This window comes from Microtus oregoni, unplaced genomic scaffold (genome assembly GCF_018167655.1).
Source record: "Microtus oregoni isolate MIOR12 unplaced genomic scaffold, Mior012 000005F_ref0000423, whole genome shotgun sequence".
In the NCBI taxonomy this organism is placed as follows: Eukaryota; Metazoa; Chordata; class Mammalia; order Rodentia; family Cricetidae; genus Microtus; species Microtus oregoni.
In genome coordinates this window covers 31,873,349-31,898,414 of record NW_024543064.1, presented here as the reverse complement: position 1 = coordinate 31,898,414, position 25,066 = coordinate 31,873,349, and the positions used below count along the sequence as shown (strand labels likewise).

General features: G+C 46.9%; 2 protein-coding genes across 9 annotated transcripts in view; both read right to left on the bottom strand.

Moving 5' to 3' along the window:
• Positions 1–334: 334 nt before the first annotated feature.
• On the bottom strand, positions 335–16,891 carry Ppih (peptidylprolyl isomerase H). Its single transcript, XM_041652284.1, has 10 exons — positions 16,797–16,891; positions 16,552–16,616; positions 16,224–16,247; positions 15,944–15,988; positions 14,860–14,902; positions 12,137–12,229; positions 10,052–10,139; positions 9,057–9,097; positions 8,176–8,265; positions 335–484 (listed from the first exon to the last, which is right to left on the bottom strand). The coding sequence occupies exons 1-9, from the start codon at positions 16,860–16,862 to the stop codon at positions 8,197–8,199; spliced, it is 534 nt and encodes a 177-aa protein (XP_041508218.1). The 5' UTR covers positions 16,863–16,891; the 3' UTR covers positions 335–484; positions 8,176–8,196.
• A 4,400-nt stretch (positions 16,892–21,291) lies between these two features.
• The window catches only part of Ccdc30 (coiled-coil domain containing 30), an 82,074-nt gene continuing 78,299 nt past the window's right edge, over positions 21,292–25,066 (bottom strand). For 7 of the 8 annotated variants that reach the window (XM_041652215.1, XM_041652220.1, XM_041652217.1 and 4 more), the window contains 2 exons: positions 21,987–22,054; positions 21,292–21,648 (listed from right to left, as the gene is read on the bottom strand). In XM_041652215.1, the coding sequence (XP_041508149.1) occupies positions 21,453–21,648; positions 21,987–22,054 (264 nt within the window). In that variant the 3' untranslated portion in view covers positions 21,292–21,452. The remainder of the gene's footprint in view (positions 21,649–21,986; positions 22,055–25,066) is intronic. The other variant, XM_041652218.1, reaches the window with a different exon arrangement.

Sequence of the window (25,066 nt, the reverse complement as noted above, 5' to 3'; positions counted from 1 at the left end):
TGCAGACCTAAGCATGCTTTTGCTTTTTCTGATACTCTGGGTTTCCTTACCTTTTCTCCACCCCACATTCCTTTCCACTCATTCTCCTGATAAAGCGATTCTGTAGAGATTTACTGCTCGTCTGCTGTTCTTTGAGACAGGGATGTGGCCTTGGCTGGCCTGGAACTAACTATATCAGGCAAGCTTTAAACTCACAGGCCTGCCTATGCTTCCTAGGTGCTGGGACTAAAGTATCCCGCTCTAGGGGCTTTTCATTTAAACCTAATTAAACTTTCCTATTTGAATAAACATTGGCGTTGCTTGACTTTATAAGTGAGCAACACAAACACCAACATTAAAAAAAAATCCTTTATTTACAGTTCAAAATTTAAACAAGATCTTGATTCTGATTTGTGAGACTTCCAGGTCCTGGTTCACACACTGTGGAGGCAGAGGTCAGTCCAGCTTGTCAGACTCAAGGGGAGTGTCACCCAACACTGAAGACCTAAACGGTAGGGACAGGTCAGTGAGAAGATAGGGAAAAACAGCTCAAAGGAACAGGAAGGGCACCTCTATGAAACAGATGGGCCCCTATCCTCTTCTTTTTCCCAAACCTTTGGATCCCCAGGAGCACGTGAAGACATGTAGAACACAAGCACAGTAGCGAATGTGTGAGCAGACACACCTCTAAGATCCTTCACCTCTCCCTGGTCTGTAGTGTGTATTAACTTGTGTTCACTTACTGTATGTGTGGGCAATGCTATGGTGCTCAGAGGACATCTTGTGTGAGTTGGCTCCCTCAACCACATAGGCCTCGGGGATTCAGCTCAGGTGTTGGACTTAGCAGCAAGTGTTGTTACCTGCTGTACTAGCTCCTGGCCTGTATATACTATCTCCAAGCAAAGGGACAAATGAGTTCCAGGAGGCTTAATGACTTGACTAAAGCCACAGAATTAACACTGTTGGGGCTTTCTGTTTGGCTCAAGGCTTGCGTCCTCATCAGGCTTTGAGAGCTTGCTGTACACAGACTTCCAGGTTAGCTGTACTAAAAGAGAAAGGTGTGTGTACCACTGCCTTTCTCTCATTAGCCCCCTTATGTGGACACACCCTCTTCTTAGGAACAGTGAGTTCTGGTATCACAGTGTAGGCCCACAAGTTACCCTGGGTCCTCAGTGTGTAAGAATGCATAAGTGCATTATAAACAGCTCAGTGTACTGGAGGCGAAGGTCTATGACACCATGCACTGTGTTCTCAATATGGCCCTTGCTTCAAGGTGTTCCCAAGCTAGCCTAATATACACACTGCGATACACTCACTGTGCTAAGTGTTGTGATGGCACCTGGTGGGAACCACAGACTGGGCTGAACCCAGAAGAGCTGGAAGGACACAGGCAGGATTTCTAAATTCATGTTAGCCATAGGCATGCTTCAGGGAGAGAAGAGAAAGACTTGGGATATATACACACATACATACAATGTGTCTTTCTATTAGAAGATTTAAATTCAGTGTAGAATTAATGGAACAAAATAACCTGAAAAGAAAGTCTTTGCTGCCTCAACTTAGTGGAAGTATCTACTATTAGCAATGTGCTATTTAGCCCCAAAAGTTCTGGAACATTCAACAGAGTGCCACTTCTGTGCAGTACAATGATCTCCGCAGTCACTTCATTTACTCTGAAACCTTGCCAGTACCCGGATGCTCCTTTCTTTTTCCTAAGGCTGAATGGTAGTGCATAGAAGAGCCTCACCGTGACTGTAAAGACAATGTAGGGGCCTGGCCTTTGGCCTGGAGTAGAGCCAGACATTCTACCTCGCTTGTGGCAGAGAACAGTGCCACACACCCAATAGGTAGACAAATACATGGGGGCACACCTTGCTGGCATGACTCTGGCTGGAGCATCAGGAGGTCATCTCCTCCTGGGCTGGCTTTCTCCTTGAAAGGACAAACCCTGTCAATCCCATGCTGAGCTTCTCCACTCACTATTACCTGTGACAATTCATCAGAACTAGCTCTCTGGTAAACTCCTCTGAGCGCCATAGCATGCATACCCACACATACAATAAGTGAACACAAGTTAATACACACTACAACGCAGGAGAGGTGAAGGATCTTAGAGGTGTGCCTGCTCACACATTCGCTACTGTGCTTGTGTTCTTCATGTCTTCACGTGCTCCTGGGGTCTCGAAGGTCTAGTGTTTGGGAAAAAGGTGAGGATCCAGGAGTACGTTAAAGTACGAGAAATAATGCCTGGCATGGTGACCCATGCCTGTAATTTGGACACTCACAACGCTGAGACAAATTAGCCCCCCCCCCCCAAAAAAAAACATCCAACCAGACAACAAACAATCGCCCAATAGGTGTTAAAATCATCTATGTGGCTCTTTACCATTATTCCACATAAAACACTTGTGGGGGGGTGCACAGAAAAGATGGCTCAGTGGTTAAGAACACTCACTGGCTGTTCTTCCAGAAGACCTGGTTCAAGTCCCAGCACCCACATGGCAGCTCACAACCATCTCTAGTTCCAGGGGCTCTGATGTCCTCTTCCAACCTCCTTGGGCACCAAGCATGCACACAGTACACAAGATATACACAAGATACTCAGGGAAAAAACACACACACAAAATACTAAAACACACACACAAAAAAACCACTTCGGGGATATTTAGAGAAGCCTATACGTTTCCATCTAAAAGGAAAATGGTGGGCTGCTAGCTCATTATTCTCCTTAACCTGTGTCGTCTATGAACAAATCCAAAGTGGACAGCCACCCACCAACCCTCTTTACAGCACTGTTCTCTAGATTCCTGGATGCCTTAAAAGAACAGCCATTACAGCCACATGGAACCCTTCAGATTTAATTAAAATAAAGTAGCTGGGAGGTGGTGGTGCATGTCCGGGAGAGAGAGGCAGGTGAATCTCTGTGAGTTCGAGGTCAGCCATGTCTACAGAGTGAGTTCCAGGACAGGCTTCAAAGCTACAGAGAAACCCTGCCTCAAAAAAAAAAAAAAAAAAGCCCATCCCCCTCAACCTCCCCAGCCAAGTTTCACACGCTTCGTAACCACACAGGGCTACAACTAGCTTGGCCATCTACCTGGGATTTCCATCACTGCAAATAGGGCTGTCCAATGGACAGTCCCGGTCTGGAGGGCCTCTGGAATGTGAATGACCACTGAGGAATTTGTTTTACTTGGGCCACAACAGGGACTTTGACAAATAGCTAAACGACTTTTCCTAATAGTGGGGAGGCTGGCTAATAATTCTGAAAGCCCCCAAAAGGACTTTCCCGTTCTGTAAAGAACTGCTCAGAAGAGACTCCAATGTAAAGAAGGTTGCTTTTTGTCTTTTTTTTTTTTTTTTTGGTTTTTTGAGACAGGGTTTCTCTGTGGTTTTGGAGCCTGTCCTGGAACTAGCTCTTGTAGACCAGGCTGGTCTCGAACTCACAAAGATCCGCCTGCCTCTGCCTCCCAAGTGCTGGGATTAAAGGCGTTGTCTTGTTTTTTTGTATTGGGCAGTGTATCTTTTTTTTTTGTTTTGTTTTGTTTTTTTTTTGGTTTTTCGAGACAGGGTTTCCCTGTGGTTTTGGAGCCTGTCCTGGAACTAGCTCTTGTAGACCAGGCTGGTCTCGAACTCACAGAGATCCACCTGCCTCTGCCTCCCGAGTGCTGGGATTAAAGGCGTGCGCCACCACCGCCCGGCTTCTTTTTTTTTAAGAATAATTTTTTTTTTATGATTTATTTAACTTTATGTGAATTGTTGTGAAGGTGTCAGATCCCCTGGAACTGGATTTTCAGACAATTGTGAGCTGCCATGTGGGAACTGAACCCGGGTCCTCTGGAAGAACAGTCAGAGTTCTTAACCGCTGAGCCATCTCTCTAGTCCCCGGCAGTGAATCTTGTTGTCAAGCAAGGACCCCGTCACTAAACTACAATCCCAGTGCCCCTAAGATAATCAATTCCTGAGCTGGGTGGTGGTGCACTCCTTTAATTCCAGCACTCAGGAAATAGAGTTCAAGGCCAGCATGGTCTACAGAGTGATTTCCAGGAAAGCCCGGGCAACACAGAGAAACCCTGTCTTGAAACCCCGTTCCAAAAATAAATAAATAAATAAAAATCCTGAATAACCCCCGCCCCCAGACAGAGTGTTGAGATTAAAAGCATGAACCACCACCCAACCTGAACAATCTTTTAAATTTCATCTTTTGTATGTGTATGGAAGAGTTTATTATAAAGCAAAATGGGGCACCCTCATGGCACGAGAGTGGCACTGGCCAAAGAGACCACTGTAAAGCCTAACCCTCACATGGTGAAAGCAGGCAGTTTTAGAGAGAGCTAACGTTTTAGGTACGTTTTATGATATTTCTTAATGTTTTTCAGTCTTTTTTTGTAATCTTCTATCATCTAGCAATGATCAGAAATCTCATCATTAGAAATAGACATCAAAGAAATGAGAGAAACCAGGAGAGATAGCCAGTAGCTCCTCAAGTGGGGAGAGAAAAGTTCATGGTGTTCACTCAGCCTGAGAGGGAAGCATTTGCCCAGGCAAAAAGGCCCACCTGTAGCTCCCAGTGAGTACCTGTGAATTCCGGCCCAGCACTGCTCACTCCAGCCCTCCCTAAAGTGCTTGGTCTTCCTTCACTGCCTTGTGGAGTGTTACTGAAAGTCTGTAAATTCCAGATGCTCTGAGCACAAGCATTGTGGCAGATGATGTGGATACAGTCACTGAGGTTGTTTGGTATCTAACTGATCTCTACTTAAAAAATAAGAGACTGCCTGCCATGGTGGAACATGTCTTTCATCCCAGCACTCGGGAGGCAGAGACAGGGCATTTCTGTGATTGCGGACAGGCCAGGCAAGGTGAGATGGTAAGACCCTGTCTCAAAAATAAACAAGCCAGTTGTGGTGGCACATGCCGATAGAATTAGATGAAGGAGGTAGAGGCAGGAGGATCCCGAGTTTGAGGTCAGCCTAGGCTACACCTCAACCGAGAGGTGGTGGCACAACATCTTTAATCCCAGCACTCAGGAGGCAGAGGCAGGAGGATCTCTGTAAATTCGAGGACAGCATGGTCTACCAGAGCTAGTTCTAGAGCAGTCAAGGCTGTTACAGAGGAACCTTGTCCACCCCCCACCAAAAAATAAATTAAATAAAAGTCACATGGCAGTGATGTACACCTTTATTTTAATCCCAGCACTCTGGAGGCAGAGGCAAGTAGATCTGAGTTCAAGGTCAGCCCGGTTTACAGTTAAGTTCCAGGACGTGCTCCAAAGCTAAACAGAGAAACCCTATATCGAAAACAAAACAAAACAAAACAAAAGAGGGCTGAAGAGATGGCTCAGAGGTTAAGGGTACTGGCTACTCTTCCAGAGGTCCAGAGTTCAAGTCCCAGCAACCACATGGCGGCTCACAACCATCTGTAATGAGATCTGGTGCTCTCTTCTGGCCTGCAGGGATACATGCAGGCAGAACACCATATACATAATAAATAAATATTTAAACAAACAAACAAACAAGACTCCAGGCCAGTGAGATGACCCAGAGGGTTAAGACCCTTGCTGCTGAGCCTCGGTTTGATCCCAGGGACCACAGGATAGAAGAGAACAGACTTTAAAAAGTTGTCCTTTAACCTCCATTGTTATGTACAATAAACAAACAGATACAATTTTCTAAGTGTACAGATAAAGTACGGAAATGTCAATGGGTACAGACACAGTACTATAGAGGATATTATGATTGGAGGTAGTGAAAGTTAGATAAGACAAAGCAGGAAAGTCATTAAGGGACCAATAATCTTGACACCATCAAATTAGAACTTATATATTTTTCCTTTCCTTTGCTGTAGAAGGGACAGACCCTGTGTGTGTGCTTTGTGTTCTTGAGCAACACCCCAGCCTTCTTTATTCTGGTGGCCAGGCTGTTGCCACCATGGCCCTCTGTGAATTTGTGGCAGTCTTGCCTCAGTCTCCAAATGCTAAGATCCTGAGTGCAAGCCTCCACAACCAGCTCCGCCAAACAGTTTGCATTTCTTTATTTACTCATTTTGTGCATGTACGTACGGATGTGAGTGCCAAAGCACAAGTCAGAGGGAAATCTGTGGAGTCAGTTCTCTTTTCCCTCCAGCTGGTCCTAGGGCCCAAACTCAGGTCTACCTTGGCAGCCCTCACATTTACCTGCCACTGAGCAGGCTTCGCTTGGTTCCTCTTTTATACAGGGTCACAAAGTTGACAGGCTAGCCTAGAAAACATTCTTCTACCCAGCAGTCCTCAAACTTGTCACCTCTAGGCAACCTCTTCCAGGCCAGGATCACAGAGTTACAGGTGTGCACTACCGCACCCAACTAAATTTTTTTCATTTTTGCCTAGCAGTCCTGGAACTTGCTCTGTAGACCAGGATGGCCTTGGGCTCAGAGATCAGCCTGCCTGTCTCCTGAATTGCTGGAATTAAAGGTGTGTGCCACCATATCTAGGTGTGATAATATTCCTGGTAATCAGGAAGCAGAGGCAAGTAAACTAGTATGGGTGGCTTTCTAATCTCATACCTGGGAGGCAGGAGGAGGATTATGGGTTTGAGGCCAGTCTCAACTAGAGACTTTTCTTTAAATTGTTTTTTTTTGCATTAGTATTTTGCGTGTATGCATGTTTGTGTGAGGGTGTCAGATCTTAGAGACAGAAACAGTTGTGAGCTGCCATGTGCGTGCGTGCTGAACGGCAGTCAGTGCTCTTAACCGCCGAGCCACCTTTCCAGCCCGGGACATTTTCTTTTCATTTCTCTCTCTCTCTCTTTTTAAGATTTATTTATTTATTCATTATGTAGAGTGTTCTGCCTGCACGGATGACTTGCAGGACAGAAGAGAATACCAACTCTAATTACAGATGGTTGTGAGCCACTATGTGTTTGCTGGGAATTGAACTCAGGACCTCTGGAAGAGAAGCCATCTCTCCATCTTGCTACAGAGACTTTTACTGATCGGTAGAAAGAGATACAGGTGGCATGGTGACCCCTTCTGAGTGCTGGGAATTTTTTTAGTCAGGCGGTGGTGGTGTTAAACCATCAGTCATCAGCTGCCTAGTGTGAGTGCTGGGTCCTTAACCTCATCCTCTTAACCCCTGAGCCATCTCTTCAGCCTGTTGGTGATGAATGTACAAAGCTTGGTTAAATCCCCAGCACCACAAAATAAGTTTCTGTATGATTTAAAAGTTATTTTGGAGACAACTGGCAATTTTGAATATGAATATATATTACAAATGTCATTGTTTATTTAGTCTTATTATTAGGGGCTCCTGCTGAAGTACCTGAGGGTGAAGTGTCAAGAGATCTGTGTAGGGTTAAGCCAGCCCCTTTAGGAGGTGGGTTTGCCTCGGGCGAATGCGTACAGATAAATGGTCGCGCGGCTCCACCTTTTCTTTCCTACCTCCTGGGCAATGCGGGAACCTAGATTCTGTAAGTTTATCATTAAAGTGGTAAATATTCTTTAATATCTGCATTGCATTTATTTACGCCAATACAGATCTGCAGTTTTAGAATGAGAAGGAAGGCAATGAAGGCAGGAAAGGAAGAGAAATCAGACAGTGAAGGAGAGGGCGTGGCATGAGAAAGGAGGGAGGGGACAGTACAGCCACAAGCAAATGTCCATCACTAGCTGTGAGGTTATGGGTAATTAATCAACATTTTTCCAATTTTTCTTGTAGGTTTGAAAAAAAATGGAAAAGACCAACAAAATACCACGACCTCTCACAGAGGTGGACCGATCCATCTTCCGCGTGTGCAAACACGCAAGCCACTGATGTCATTAGCATTCACCTCAGAGGGTGAATTCGCTCCTGGGAGTGCCTTTTAGTTCTTTCCCAAAAGGCCCCAGTGCAGAGCAGCCAGTGGCAAGTAAGAGGAAGTAAGCCATGAAAGCTGCAGGTGAGGCCCACACCTCCAGGACTGGACAGCAGGCTGATTCCAGTCACCCGCGAGTCAGGTCCTTTTCAGGGTGACACTGGATGAGCAGTAGAAAAGGAGTATTTCCAGTGTCCCCTCTTTTGCTTCTCACAGTGACCCTCAGGCTGACATCTTCTGACAGCTGAGGAGACAAGCCCTGAGGAATGCTCCACGCTTACATGCAGAAGGATGGACTCAACCCACATCTAAGAGTGGAAAGTCTCCCTCAAGTCATGATTCCTTTTCCTAACTGGAAGAAGAGATCACTTACCTGGTTCAGTCTTGGTCTAGATTACATTTCCCCACACTGGGAGATTACCACTGGCAGTTTGGGCTTATTGTTAGGGCCCGTGGGAACATTCTAGAAAACAAAGCATAAGAACATGAGATGCACTCAGGTCAGGCACCTGCTCAGTGCCTTGCTTACACCCCAAGAAAGAGCCCAAGATCAGACTGATGCGGCGTGCATCCTGACAGACAGAAAGTCTAACAGATCCCCATCCCCTAAGCCAGGGCCCAGGATCAGACTGACAGACATTAAAGTATAAAAGACCCAATAGAAAAGTAACATTCAGAGGCCTCAGCTCCACAACCTAACAATGTAGCAAGTCAAAAGAGCACTGAGCAGGGACCCAGCTTATGGAGGAGTCACAGAAGAGGGTGATCTGAACTGAGCCATAAGGGGTAGATAAGATCCCAAAGAAGGAACTCTTCAGGAAGAGAGGAGGAACGGAGTCAAAGCTTGGGGCTGGGAGGAGCAGGAGGCACGCACCTGTTATGGTCAACCTCCTTAAAGAAGAGCCAGGAGTTTGATGCCACTGGACCAGAGAAGAGAAGGCAGTGGCAGAAGGGGTCATGGAGGGATGGGCAGGGTACAGGTCATGATTCAGGATCCTGAATGCAATGCCAAGAAGTGGAATTTTATCAAGTGGGCATCAGGATGAGAGGCCAAACCCTAGGATGTACTGGGCAGGATAATGAACGGAGCCAAGAAGGCTAGAGCTCTCCTGTCTTCCCCAAGGAAGGGGAGGCCGTGACTGCAGACAGTGACAAGTCTACCTAGGAACTGGAGCCCGTCACCTTCTCTAGCCCCTCATTAGCAGGCAGAAGGCACCCATCAGAAAGGCTGCAGGGACACCCAGCAGGACCAACCTCGATTTTTCTCATCACCAGAAGTCCATCAATGATTTTTCCTGCAGGAAGAACATCAAGTTAAGGTTTCTTTCTCAGTGCTGGTACTGCACCCAGCTCCCATTCTCAGTAGGCATCCCAAACCCTCTTACAACGTAAGGAAACTGAGTTCAATGAGGCAAGCTGACTTGCCTGAAGTCATAGGAATATATGCAGGAAACCAGGATAGAGGACTGGGTCTGCGTGACCCCAGAACCACACTCATCCATGCTATCTCTGGGGCATTTCTTCATTATTTATTTCATGAGTATTGATTGGAATACCCTTGTCTTTTCCATGAGTTCCAGTCAAGCCCCACGTCCATCAACCCCAGCCATCCCCACCACGTCCATTGCCCCTAGCCACCCCCACCATGTCCATCAGCCCCAGCCATCCACACCATGTCCATCAGCCCCAGCCACCCCCACCATGTCCATTGCCCCTAGCCACCCCCACCATGTCCATCAGCCCCAGCCATCCCCACCATGTCCATTGCCCCTAGCCACCCCCACCATGTCCATCAGCCCCAGCCATCCCCACCATGTCCATTGCCCCTAGCCACCCCCACCATGTCCATCAGCCCCAGCCACCCCCACCATGTCCATTGGCCATAGCCACCCCACCATGTCCATTGGCCCCAGCCACCCCCACCATGTCCATTGCCCCTAGCCACCCCCACCATGTCCATCGGCCCCAGCCACCCCCACCATGTCCATTGCCCCCAGCCACCCCCACCATGTCCATTGCCCCCAGCCACCCCCACCATGTCCATTGCCCCTAGCCACCCCCACCATGTCCATTGCCCCCAGCCACCCCCACCACGTCCATTGGCCCCAGCCACCCCCACCACGTCCATTGGCCACAGCCACCCCCACCATGTCCATTGGCCATCAGCCCCGGCCTAGCCCAGCCAAGCAGCTGAGCACCCTTAGTTAGTGTGGAAAATGTGGCAGACAGATGACTGGGACAAGACTTACCAAACACTACGTGCTTCCCATCCAGCCAATCACACTTAGAACATGTGATAAAGAACTGGCAGCCGTTTGTACTGGGACCACTGTTTGCCTGATGAGAACCAAACGTACCCGCAGTAAGTTTCTCTGGCTGTATTGGGTGAAGGGCAAGATTTCCTAGAATACACAGCTCTAAATGCAACCCAACTGAGCACCTATTATAAGCTCAGGTCTAGCTAAGGACAGACAGACAAACAGGACACAGAGGATCCATCCCTGATGATCTAAGTTCTTCAATCAACGAACAATTTCCTTGTCAGGTTCTGTAGGAGTCAGGCCTCTCTTTCCATCACATGGGTCCTGGGGACTGAACTCAGGCCATCCGAGTTGATGGTAAGCATCTTTACCTGATGAGTCCCTACTGTGAGGTTTTGTAATGGGAATGACTGCTCATTTAAAACAAGCAAATACAAGATTTAACTAAGTTTTAGGTTAGCATACAAAGTAATGCTTTAATTATGGCATTTTCATATCTACATTTATTATACTCTGTTCTTATTCTCTTCCCCTACATCCTCTCATCTCTCAACTGGTTCCCTTACTTTTTCTCTAATGGGTTCCCTTCTGCTCCTTTCTTTTATTTATTATTTTTTTAATGGAGGAAAAATTTATTTTGCGTCACAGTGCTCCTTTCTTTTAAATTTAAAAAAAAATTGTGTGTGTGTGCATGCGTGTACATGTTTATGAGGTCAGAGAATAGATTTGTGGAGTTAGTTCTCTACTTCCACCTCGACATGGGGCTAGGATTGAACTCAGGCATGTGCAGCAGGTGTCTTTATCCCTTGTCTTTACTTGCTGAGCTATCTTACTATATCCCCCTTTCCCTTCTTATAGGACTTAACTTAGTGTGTTTAGCTGCAAATTAGTTACAACTGGGTTATACTTACAAATTGGTTAGTAGCTAAGAAAAGACACACTGCCTATGAAATCGGCTGTTTGAAGTGGTTTTGCAATGTGTTAAAATTTACTTGTATTGGGGCTGGAGAGATGGCTCAGAGGTTAAGAGCATTGCCTGCTCTTCCAAAGGTCCTGAGTTCAATTCCCAGCAACCACATGGTGGCTCACAACCATCTGTAATGGGGTCTAGTGCCCTCCTCTGGCCTGCAGGCATACACACAGACAGAATATTGTATACATAATAAAAAGTAAATAAATAAATATAAAAAAATTTACTTGTATTATGCATTCCCACTATAATTTTATGTACACCATATTCATGAAGGATCCCCAAGACCTGTGGTTGCGGACAGTTGTCAGCTGCCTGATGCGGGTGCTGGGTACCAAATTTGGGTTAGACGTTACATGTGACAATGGCAGGGGTCATGTTTGTGTCCTTGTGCTTTGCCCTGAGACTTGAATGGAATGGCTGTGTACAAATTTTCATCAATTTTCACAAATTCTCATAAATGCCGGGGAAGAAGAGTGAAGAGCAGGCAGGCAGGACAGAGGATGTACACACAGACACCGGCACCAGGAGGTGAGGACTAGAGCGCTGATGGTGGGACTGCGAGGAGTGGGAGGTGAGGGAGAAAAGAGGGGAATAATGGAAAGGAGGAGTGAGGGCGAGCAATGTGAAGGGGCAAGCAGCGAGCAGAGCTGAGTTAGATAAAGGTACAAGGGAGTCTGAGCAGGGATTAGGAATGGGGGAGAGAGAGCAGCACATGGGACTAGGAAGGAACTGCATGGAGAGGGAGGGAAGCAGGAGAGTGGCCAGCATGCAGCTACTGCAGTGAGTGCATCACAGCAACCAGGGCAACAAGCAGGTGAGCACCAGTCTTGGAAGCCACTGAACACTAACGCTAAAGCCCATCCACACGTCTTCGTATTAATAAAGGCAACAACACAAGTCAGAGCTCGGTTCCATTCTACAGCTGCAAGACCCCAGCCAACAACATCAAACCCAACCAAGGAAGGAGGGCGTAGATGCAGGTGAGTTCTGATTGAATTAAGAGAAGCATCTGCTCTGATTCCAAGAGACGGCTGGACCTCAACAAGGCACCAGAAATCTGCTCTTCCTCCAACCCCAAATCTTAACTGAACCTCACTTACCATGGAAAGCAGGCCTGGAGCCGAGTGTCTAAGTTTAAAATTTTCATCTGCAAATGGACCGCGGTAAATGCTAGCGACTCCAGTACCATCTCCCTAAACAAAGCAGACATATGTTAGTGGTCTCGAGTGTTCGGCACCCTTGAAACCAGAGGAGGAACACTCACAGGGCTGGGGAGAATGGCTCAGTAGATAAAAGCTGGCTGCTATCCAATCATGAGGACCTGAGTTCAAATCGTTAGCACACACATTAAGAAGAAAAAGGAAAAAAAAAAAGAAAGCCAGGCATGGCTGTACATGCCTCCAGAATTAACATGCAGAGAAAGGCAGATACCATGAGCTAGCCAGTCAGCTACTCTCACTGAACCAAGCAGCAAATGATCTACTGAGACCTTTCCTTAAGGCAATAAGTGACTGACAGGGAATACCTAATGTCTTCCTCTGGGCTCTACACCCACAGGCTTGCATACCTGTGTGCATGTGAGCACATGCACACATGCACACATCCACAGACTTGCTCACTTGTGTGGCTTCTGGTGTACACACACATATCCACAGGCTTGCACACCTTCATGCCCACTAATTGGATGGGCGAAGAGAAGAAACACTGTTGCACTTAAAGTCTAGCTTCTTTATCTCTTTAAGATTTATTATTGCCGGGTGGTGGTGGCGCACGCCTTTAATCCCAGCACTCGGGAGGCAGAGGCAGGAGGATCTCTGTGAGTTCGAGGCCAGCCTGGTCTACAAGAGCTAGTTCCAGGACAGGAACCAAAAGCTACGGAGAAACCCTGTCTCAAATATCACAAGAAAAAAAAGGAAAAAAAAAAAAGATTTATTATTAGCCAGGCAGTGGTGGTGGCAGACAACTTTAATACCAGCACTCAGGGGAGACAGAGGCAGGTGGATCTCTGTGAGTTCTAGGCCAGCCTGGTCTACAAAAGCTAGTTCCAGGACAGGCTCCAAAGCCACAGAGAAATCCTGTCTAGACAAAATAAAAACAAAGAAACAAAAAAGATTTATTTTTATAAAATATTTTAAAATTTGAGATAATCACATCATTTCCTCTTCCCTTTCCTCCCTACAGACCCTTCGATAAACCCTTCTTATTCTTTTTTCACATTCATAGAGCTGGAGTTATAGGTGGCTATGAGCTACCATGTAGGTGCTAGGAATCAAAACTGTGTCCTCTGGAAGAGCCACCAGGGCTCTTAATCTCTGAACCATCTCTCTGGTTCCCAAATTTCCCAGTTTTAAAAAATGGTTTATTTGTATTATTTTTAATTATGTGATTGTTGAATGTGTGGTATGGGTACATGCATGTAAGTTTAGGTACCCACAGAGGCCAGAAGTGTCAGATACTCGGGAAATGGAGTTGCAGACAATGATGAGACAGGGACTCAAGTCCTTTGGAAGAACAGTAGGTGCTCTGCCCTGCTGAGCTCCCTCTCCAGTCTCCCAGATTTCCCAGTTTTATAGAACTACAGTCACAGCACAACCACAGCACAGTGACAGCAGCATGAGGCCTAAAACTTCCATTGCTACCCTACGAAGGGGGAGTAGGATCCTATGCTACCCTACGAAGGGGGAGTAGGATCCTATGCTACCCTACGAAGGGGAAGTAGGATCCTATGCTACCCTACGAAGGGGGAGTAAGATCCTATGCTACCCTACGAAGGGGGAGTAAGATCCTATGTTACCCTACGAAGGGGGAGTAGGATCCTATGCTACCCTACGAAGGGGGAGTAGGATCCTATGCTACCCTACGAAGGGGGAGTAAGATCCTATGTTACCCTACGAAGGGGGAGTAAGATCCTATGTTACCCTACGAAGGGGGAGTAAGATCCTATGTTACCCTACGAAGGGGGAGTAAGATCCTATGCTACCCTACGAAGGGGGAGTAGGATCCTATGCTACCCTACGAAGGGGGAGTAGGATCCTATGCTACCCTCCGTGGGGGAGTAAGATCCTATGTTACCCCAGGAATCTAAACTTACACTTACGTTTCCCAGACACACGGAGTTGGCACCATACCCAACTACGCAATACTGACAGTAAGAAACAGCATGCGCAGAAGTGGGCGGCTAAGGGAAAAGCAGTGTAAGAAAGAAAAAATCCTAGCTTATTGGGCACACCCCAAAGTTGGGATGGGGACACAAATAGTGTGGACGCAAAAAGTCATGGTCAGCAGCGAAGGACGGAGATCCCAGGGATACCTCAGCAAGCGGAACAAAGCCCCTTCGAACCACTGCCTTTCCTGATCGGATCCCTTGCCACCAACTGGCTTGTGGCTAAAACCTCAGCTTTCGAAAGGAAAAAAGAAAGGAAGACCCACAAAAAGCAAACAAAAAACTAGAATTTTAGACAGTGACACCGGAAGTGGAAGGAAAAATAGGGGACATAAACAGCCCGCTCACTTTCTTTTGGGGGAAAAAATTTGCAGCTAATTTTAAAGTTTTCTGTGAACAATGTATGTGGACTACCTCGGATCATCTTTAGGTATCCTAGCAAAGTCCAATTTCTGCTTACAAAAGGCTCACGTTTGGACAATGGAACTTAGCGATTCAAGTTTGGTAATGATACGGTGTTCTGAGGACAAAGACAGCGGTAGCCAGCAATTCTATAGCACATCCCACATCTACGCTCTCTCCACTTAACTTAGCAGTATTCTTAGATCTCAAGACTGGGGACTGACAGGAAGAAGAGCCAAGCAAAGAAGCAGTACTCACATTAACAAAATCTCCACCCTGAATCATGAAATCCTTTATGACCCTGAAACAGAATAAAAAGAAAGTCCGGAGGGAAGGATTCAGTGGTTTAGTCACTGGCATGGTTGATTAGTAGTTTGTCTGAAGTACAGCGTTTACCACGGTGGCACGGAGAATGAGTCTTCACCCCTGGAGTGAGCAAGCCGAGGGATTACTAACATAAAAAGTTCAACTTCAGGGGCATCTCTGGGTTGATCTGGGTGTATGAGTCACCCACCTGAACAGTAGGAAGGGGCTGAAACTTGGCAGGAAGAAAGAACATATTCGCCAAAAGAAAAACATGTCAAGGGCTCAATGCAAATCTGGGGGAAAAGAACACTAGCAACTACATGTGCAATGGACCGCTACACACACAGGGTAACGTAAGCTATTATACCCAGATGTAGTCCTTAGCCTTTCTCGGCCTCAGTTTCCTTCCATAAAGAATGTGGGTAACACATACTACCTCACAAGAATGCCAGGAGGATTAATGACCACAGCTCTAACGCCCCTGATAAGGAGGACATGAAAAAATTTCAGGATTAAAGTGGTACAACTTCTATCAAACCCTAACAAAAACAAGTAAATACAGAAAGCCAGGTGCTCATAAAGGTCAGGTTCCTACAGACGACTTCCTGATAACAGTAATTATTACAAAAGCCTCTACTAAAATCATAACCTGGAGCAAGGGAGATGGTTCAGTGCATAAAGTCCTCGATATGAGGACCAGACCCCACAAAAAAGCTGGGTAGGGAAGCATACAGAAGCATACCTGTAACCAAACTGATACAGTGTCTTCCTTGCCATCATTTCTTCAGTATGGTATTACACAGAGCCGGCGTGGGTGACTTAAGGTGCAAAGGGAGCTGTGCCCCGGCTATCTGGTGCTGAGTGCTGAGCCCAGGGCCTCACGCATGCTGGGCAAATTCTCTGCCCAGCTCTATCCTCAGCCCTGAACACGGACACTTTAAACAACAACCACACATAGGTTTTGTTCTCAGGTGTACAGGATTGCCTGTATAGATACCAAACGATGACTGCATTTCCTGCAGGCCCAAAGTCTTACCTATGGAAGGTGCTTCCTTTGTATCCGATCGGAACACCATCTTTCCTGTAACCAAAAAGAAGGAGGCTTGGAGTGATGAGGGGTCCTTCCCGTTTAGGACACACTGGAAGCTGAGAGGACTCTCATAAAGAACTGGATAGAACTGAGCTAAAGAACACATCAATAATGGAGACACCCTCTGAATATCATCTTCCATCGCTCAAGATTTGCCCATGGTTCCCCAATACCCTCACCAAACCCCCAGGAGTAAGGGGAAAGGTCAAACACATCCGAGACTGACCTGAACTCTCCAGTGCAGAATTGCCTAAAAGGAAAGAAAGGGTGAACGAACGATTCAGTCACCAGGCCATCACTGCTTGACGCACCTCTAATCTCAGGAGAGGAGAGTACCAACAGTGGGGCCACCAAGTCGGCCAAATGGCAAGGCATGCAGGTATGTAGTCTAGTAACAGAAACTGACACGAGAACGGTCAAACCCGGTAGCTATCCAGCCAGGGTAATACCCAGAACACAGAGCTCCCAAGGCAGTGAAGGAATGGACAGGGTCAGACATTGCAAAGGCCAGCTTCGGACTCAGCTACTCTGGTTCAGTTGGAGCATCTCCTTACCTAAAGTTCTCTGCCGTCTTAGGCACCACGTCTGCAAACAGCTCGATCTTCATGCGACCAACTTCCTGCAAGGGACGGGAGACGCAAGGCTCAGCGCCCACGGCCGCTGCCCACGCAGCTCAGAAGCTCCCACCTCCGCCACCCTGGCCCAGCCTGTCTCGGGAGAGCTAGAAGGGCCCCCTCAGCCGCCTCCCTCACCCGTGCCTGCCCGCCCGCGCAGGTCCGCTGGGCTGCCCGCACCTCACCTGGCCGCCAATGCTGACATCAAAGAAGACCACCGGATTGACTGGACTTGAATTTGCCACCGCCATGGCCCCGACCCGGAAGGAGAAGATCAGCTTCCGGCGACCAGTCTGGCGGAATTCATCCAAAACTCAGGTGCAGGGGAAACCGATGGTGGTTGGGCTCCGCCCCCGGAAGTGCGGGGCGGGCTGCCGGGAGCTTGGGAAGCAAAGCGTGCGACGTAGCGGGCCGGCAGGTCCACGCTGAGGGAAGGCGGGGATGAAGGGAGAAGATGCAGAAGCAAGGAAGCGCAGGCATCTTTGCCAAAGGCGACGGGCTCCCCGCTCGCCTGATTGTATTAGTGCAACAAATGAATCTCCTGTAGGCAGCATTTGCTGAACCGTCACACTTGGTGTGTCGTTGTCCCCCCCCCCCCCCCCAGTTCCCTGAAGGGGCACCCACGAGAGGAGGACCCTCCGGGTTGTCGCCCTCCATGTTTTAAATTGGTCTGATATGTAGGTTGGCTCATTCCCGATGCTGGAAATGTAATTTAATTTCTGCCTCAAGCTTCCAGCTCATTTCCCTCACCTTTGTGCTTGTAAATCGTGCGGGGCTTGGCATATTTAAAATAAATGCAGTTGTTTATGCGAAGCTCTAAAGGGCACCTAGTTGCCACCGCTGGTAGCTAAGGCCCGGAAGTAGAGACCCCTCCCCTGCCCCCTACTTCCTAGCCTCCTCTCACACCACTCTCCTCAATTACCGAACAGGAATGTTAGCCATTTACTGGACACAAGGATGAAATGCCTAGCCTTTCTGCCTCTGTTGCGGAGGACATTAGATTGCTATGTCCTTTAGGGCCTTGAGGTCTTTTCTGAAATGTTTTTTTTCACCTTATGTTTTTATTTTTAGACAGTCTTGCTGTGTTTCACCGGCTGACTTCAAACGCACCATCTTCCTACCTCAGCCTCCCAAATGTTGGTATTACATACATGGTTTGCCATATCCTTTTGGAATTAGGGCTGAACAGATGGTTTAGGACGTCTGTAGGAGAAAAGGGGCAGTCAAAGAAACCCCCCGGGGCTCCAGCGAAAGAAATACACCATGGTTCTGAGACCCGAGCCAGTGAAAGAAATATTTTAGCCCCAAACCCAGAACCAAAGAAATACACCGTGACTCTGAAACCAGTGCCAAAGAAACACACTTTGACCCTAGAATCAGAGTCAGTGAAAGAAATATGCCTTGGCCCCCAAACTAGAGCCAAAAAGCTTAGAAAGGCCAGTGAAGAAAACACAGTTTGGCTCCCCCGACCCCCATCCCAAGAAGTCATATCTAGATAAGTCCTGCACCTGTTCAGTTTGCAGCGGCTCCTCTTCCACCCTGGTAGAGGCAACCACTCTCCTGGATTCTTCCCTCCCAGTGAATCTCTTGCAGGAGGTTTGGGTGAAGACCTTTTCCCAGAGCAGAGACGGAGCAGACCAAGCAGACGGAGCCAGCTGAGCAGAGTGGGATTGTTAACACTTTCTCTCGGGGGTCTTCCCCTAGCAGCTGCGAGTTGTTACAACTTTGCGTGGGAAGTCAGAGACAGGAGCTGAGCGGAACAGGGCTGTAACCCTTTTCCTGGGGAACCCTACCCCTAGCAGAGCAGAGTTGCTACACCCCTGAGCACTGGAGCCAAACTGTAACAACTTGGCTCGGGAAGCCCTCTCCAGCGGCAACAGTTGTTACATTGGGGAAACCTTTCCTTAGAGCAGGGCTGTCAGCTGCTACCGCTATTCCCTGGCCTCTGATTGCCCGAATACTCTTCTACCCAAGCTGTAATGCTCCGTATTTCTTTCTTTTTTTTTTTTTAATTTTTTTTTGGTTTTTCGAGACAGGGTTTCTCTGTGGCTTTCGAGCCTGTCCTGGAACTAGCTCTGTAGACCAGGCTGGTCTCGAACTCACAGAGATCCGCCTGCCTCTGCCTCCCGAGTGCTGGGATTAAAGGCATGTGCCACCATCGCCTGGCTCGCTCACTATTTCTTGAATCCCGACTGCCAGGATCCCTACCCATCTGAGCCACAATGCTTACAAGGTCCAGAGCATCCCAGCACCCATGTGATAAATTGGGTATCCTGCACATACCTGTAATCTCCAAGGAGGGTGGAGATAAGATGTTCGATGGCTTAGTGGCTTCCAACCTAGTTGAGAAAATGTGAACCCCAGGTTCAAGGAGTGTAAAGATTGTTCTGTCTCTTTAAGAGACAAGCCACGCCCACTCCCTCCCCCATCCGCTGAGACAGGCTGGTCTTCACTCTGCAGGGCCTGCCTATCGTCTGTCTCTTGCTGCTGGTGGCTCACAGCCCAGAACCAGCCACCTGCGGCATGGTCTCGTGTAGCCCTGCCTGGGACCGGTCACAGCTCAGGGACCTGCAGCATTTCTGTTGCCTGCTGCCACGGGGGATCCTGCATTTTTAATTATCCATTACAAGGAGAGCTTGTGCCTCAAAGTAATAGGTGGTAAATAATAGAGGAAGACTCTGGCCTCAGTGCTTGCATACGTATGCGCGCGCGCGCGCGCGCACACACACACTTACACAGAAATACTAATTGTAAAAACTGCAGAGATGGAGGAAGGTATTCAGTGTTGAATCCTCACCTCTACATGGACATACACACACACACACTGTATTAAAATGAATGTATAATATGATAATGGCTGTTTTTAAAAATACTTATTTCAAGGAACTATTGTCAATCAATAGCTGCTGGGAGAGGGAGGAATCAGTTTTCTTTAATAAGTCTTAGCAACTGCTAAGTCGTCCATGCTTCATTGGAAGGCCACACAGCCAAGACCATATGAGCAGCAAAAACTGGTCTTGATGAGCTTTAAAAAAAGAACATTGGGAGCTGGAGAGATGGCTCAGTGGTTAAGAGCATTGCCTGCTCTTCCAAAGGTCCTGAGTTCAATTCCCAGCAACCACATGGTGGCTCACAACCATCTGTAATGAGGTCTGGTGCCCTCTTCTGGCCTGCAGACAGACAGAATATTGTATACATAATAATAATTTCTAAATATTTTAGAAAAAAAAAAAGAACATTGGCTGGGCGGGGGTGGCACGTGCCTTTAATCCCAGCCCTTAGGAGGCAGAGGCAAGCGGATCTCTGTGAGTTCGAGGCCAGCCTGGTCTACAGAGCTAGTTTCAGGACAGGCTCCAAAGCCACAGAGAAACCCTGTCTCGAAAAACCAAAAAAAAAAAAAAAATCAAGGCCGGGCGGTGGTGGCACGTACCTTCGCGCCTTTAATCCCAGCACTCAGGAGGCAGAGGCAGGCAGATCTCTGTGAGTTCGAGGCCGGCCTGGTCTAAAAAAAAAACCAAAAACATCGAGTTGGGTACATAGGGTAGGGGTGTGGCTCTGGGAGAAATTGGGAGAGGGGTTGATTATACTCAAAAGACACTAGATGGAGTTCTCGAAGATCTAATGAAAACTTAAAATAAAAATCCATGTATTAGCAGGGTGTGGTAGAGTGTGCTTGCAATCCTGGTATTTGGGAGGTAGAGGGAGGAAGAGTAGGAGTTCAGGGTCATCTTCTGGCCCATCAAATTCGAGGCTCAGCTGGGCCACAGGAGATGACGTCTCAAAAGCCCCCAAACAAAAATGTATTTGAAAAAGGACAATAAGCGATTAACTCCAAAATGAAATGTGTTTTGATAAGAATGGTTAAGTTACAAGTTGTAGGGATAAGTCCCGCCCCTTGGGGGCGTGTTCGCCTCGGGCTAATGTTTGCCTATAAATTTGGCAAGCGTGCTCCCATCTCTTCTGCTTTCCTGGTCTCCCAGGAATGGTGGTTCTGTAAGTCTATTTCGCCATTAAAGCTGTATATATATTTTTACAATCTGTCTGCATTCGTCTATGCCGTTACAACAAGTGTGTTTCTCTTAGTGTCCACCCCACTGCCTCTTGTAAAGTAGTAAGCTTTACTTTGGTATGGTCTAAACAGTGAATTTACTCACTAGTGCTAGTCCCTCCCCTGCCATGCTTAATAGACATTAATCTTGTCTGGTGGAGGATTATTAAAGTTATTTTTTTAAATAAGTTTTTTAAATTTATTATGTATACAAAGTTCTCTCTGCACTTATCCATGCAGGCCAGAAGAGGACCCCATGTCTCATTATTAATGGTTGTGAGTCACCATGTGGTTGCTGGGAATTGAACTCAGGACCCCTGGAAGTACAATCAGCACTCTTAACCTCTGAGTCATTGCTCCAGCCCTATTAAAGTTATTTTTAAAAATGAGTTTCGTAGGGCTGGAGAGATGTTACAGTGGTTTTGAACGCTTGTTCTTGCAGAGGGCTGGGGTTCAATTCGCAGCACCCACATGACAGTTCACAGCTGTCTGCAACTCCAGTCTCAGGGGAACCAATGCCCTTTCTGGCCGTTCATGCATGTAGTAGACAGACACATGCAGACAAACATCAGTACACAGAAAATAAAACAAAAAAAATCATTATTAATGGGTCTATCAAACAAACAACAACTCCATCTTTAGAAAGCTTTTAATGACTGTTTAGTCAGTGATTTTGGAGACTCCTTGCTGCCTTCCAGGGTGTTCTGTGAGACCTCTCCAGGTCAGTTTGCGTCTTTCCATCCATGGTCTGAGTTACTAGGTTCAGTTAGCATTGTTTTAGACAGCAGTGATGTCACAGTCCCAGCTTTTGGTCCCCTTGCATGTTGTATGTCCCTTTTAGAGAAGTCACATTTATATATCCACTTTCAGAATTCTGTGAACATGAAAGAGGTTCAGGGGACTTGGGGATTGCTGTTGTTCCTTCTGATTTATGTAGTTCAGTCTCCTGGAGATTTTCAGCTGACAATATCAAACCTGTTCCTGAGAAACTGAGAAAGGCCACGTGTGATGACATAAACATGCACAGAACTTCCTGGCAGATGTGCAGGGCTACGGGCCTATGGCATTGATAGGGACAGCATTCCATGGCTGTCGGGATCAAATAAAACAACAAAACAAAGGCTTCTGGAAGCCCATGCTCAGGAATTACCCTCTGCCTGAGATCCGCATTCTGTAGGACTAGAAAGGGGGCGAGGAGATCGGGGGCTGGGAGCAGATTCAAACGCTAAATGCAGGAAAAACCCCAAAGCTGTGTTTTCTCAAGCCAGGCACTGAACCGGTGAGGAGCCAGGTGTGCAGATCATGGCTGTCTGATGCACTGACTCACCTGGAGTTCTGCAAAGGTAGTATCTTTCTGAGTATTTCAAAAGCAGCATTGTCACTGATTATCGTTTCCTAAAAGAAAAAAAAATCATAAAATATTTATTATTTTTGTTTTGTATGTGAGTATGTGAATGTATGTGTGTATGTGTATTAGATCCCCTGGAGCTGGAGGTACCAGTGGCTGGGAGCCACTTGATGTGGGTGCAGGGAAGTAAACCCAGGTAACTCTGCAGGAACAACAGTTACTCTTAACCACTGAGCAATGCTCCGGCCCTATTTAGTCTTAAACCATACAACATACTACAAGCAATATAAGAATAAAAGGGTAGAGAATGAATAGCTGCCCTCCCCCTTCCAATGCCTTCCCATAGCTCTTGCCTCTCTCCCCTTCCTGCCCTCTTCTCTTCCCCCCTCTCTCCTCTCCTTTATTCACTTTCTTCGCTCCCTGTTCCACTATCTTCTCTCTCTCTCTCTTTCTCTCCCACCACACACACACACACACACACACACACACACACACACACGTTGCTAGGAGCAAACCAAGAGCCAAGTGCATACTAAACAAGTGTTCTAACAACTGAACTACAGCCCCAGCCCAAACTTTTGAGGGGAGAGGCAGTAGCGATTGACTAGGATGCTGAGTATCCCAGACAAGCATTCCACACTTGTCTCTTTCCTGATTTCTTTCTTTCCCCATCACATTTATTTGTTTGTTTGTCTGTCTGAGTGCAGAGACCAGAAAACATCTTGTGGGAGCTGGTTCTTCCTTCCACCATTCTAGGGATGGAACTCGGTGGTCAGGCTGTCCAGCGAGCATTTTCACTCAGTGAGCTGTCTTGCTGGCTTATTTCTTTCTCATGTGAGTCACTGTTAGTGAACTGAGGCGCTTGGTTGTTTGTGATCCTGTAACTTGACTGTCTTCTTTTCTTGTTCTACTGGAGTTTTAGAGGGAGTACGGGGCAGTTATGATTTTCTGTATGTGAGATCATATCACCAGCCAACAGTGACAGTTTTACTTCTTCCTTTCCTATTTGGAAACCTCTTTGTCAAGTGACCCCATCCAGGACTTCCAGAAGTGCACTGAACAGAAATGGTTAGAGCAAAAATGCCTCATCTTGATCCTGATCTTAGAAAGAACTTTCTTTCTTGTAGACCAGGCTGGCCTCGAACTCCCAGAGATCCGCCTGCCTCTGCCTCCCGAGTGCTGGGATTAAAGGCGTGCGCCACCACCGCCCGGCTAGAAAGAACTTTCAGCTTTCGCTCCTGAGACTCGTGTTAATTGTGTGTCTGTCATACATGGCCTCATCTTTTTTTGAGCTTTATGACTTTAAAAATAAAATGGTCCTTCCCAGGAAAAATGATAAAATCTGGCCATGGTGGCTCATGCCTGTAATCTCAGCACTCAAGAGACTGAGGCAAACGTGAGTTTGAGGTTAACCTGGGCTATAGAGTGTGTTCCAGTTCACCCAGGGCTACAGAGTAGGGCACTCTACAGGCCTCCTCCAAACCAATAGAACCAATAATGACAATAATAATATGACAAAATAAAAACAGAGGCGAACACAGACCAAACTTCACAGGGTTTACTGTTTCCCCTGATCTGAACCACAGTTTAACTTTTGATATAGACCAAGAAATTCCCAGCAATTCTGAGGGGGATGATATGCTTATATATACATATACACACATATATGTATATGTATGTATATATATATATATATATATATGTATTTGCAAGAACTAAAACTAAAGCATCTTTGAGGGATGCTGCTCCTTATGATTCAGAATTTTGTTTGCTTTGTTTTGTTTTTCAAGACAGCTTTGGAGCCTCTCCTGGAACTCACTCTGAAGACCAGGCTGGCCTGTTTCTGCCTCCCAAATGCTGGGATTATTAAAGGTGTGTGCTACCACTGTCCAACAATTCAAAAGCGTCAGGAAATCCCTGAAACTGACCCAGATTCACTAGACCCCTCCATCTCCAAGCTGATACACTATAAAGCTGATAAACTCCCTAGACCCCTCCATCTCCAAGCGGATACACTGTAAAGACTGGGAAGAAACACAATCAGACCACCCGGGCTGCCTGGAAGGACTCTCCATCCTGTTCAACTGCCTGCAGGTTGTGCAGTAAGCTCTAGGTTTCCAGCTTCAGTGAGCTGTCACCTGTGTGCGGGTGGGCTTTGGTGATGCAGCTGTCCTTGTGTCATTTCTGCTCCTGTAAGTGACCCCTCACCCATATTCCTGTAAGTAACCCTAACAAACTCATTGGTGATACCCATACTTTGGTCTGTTGCTGAGTCCTTGCTGGGGTTGTAACAGGGCCCTAGATATTAGTAGTCCCCCAGACCTTAGCACAACCGACCCCTTGATGGAAATATTATTCAGGTCATAAAACTCAGCAATAGACAGCACCACCTGCCAAGACAAAAAACAGAGACCTAATCTATCAAAGTCCATAGTTGTGGGAAAGTCTCTAAATTTACTAACCTTGTTTTTTTAACTTCTTTAAATCCTCACATTCACATAGCAGACACTTTACAAACTGAGCCTGTACCCAGCCCTACTGTTTTCATTTTTTATTTATTTTATTTTTTGGTTTTTTTTAAATATTTATTTATTATGTATACAATATTCTGTTTGTGTGTCTGCCTGCAGGCCAGAAAAGGGCATCAGATCTCATTTCAGATGGTTGTGAGCCACCATGTGGTTGCTGGGAATTGAACTCAGGACCTTTGGAAGAGCAGGCAATGCTCTTAACCACTGAGCCATCTCTCCAGCCCTATTTTTTGGTTTTTTGAGACAGGGTTTCTCTGTAGCTTTGGAGCCTGTCCTGGAACTAGCTCTTGTACACCAGGCTGGCCTCAAACTCACAGAGATCCACCTGCCTCTGCCTCCCGAGTATTGGGATTAAAGGCATGTGCCACCACCGCCTGGCCTGTTTTTATTTTTTTGTTGCTTTTTGCTTTGTTTTGTTTTGATAGGGTTTCACTGTTTAGTCCTGGCTGTCCTAGAATTTCCTAGGCTGTGTAGAGAGATCAGGCCAGCTTTAAGCTCACACAGATCTGCCTGCCTCCGCCTCTGGAT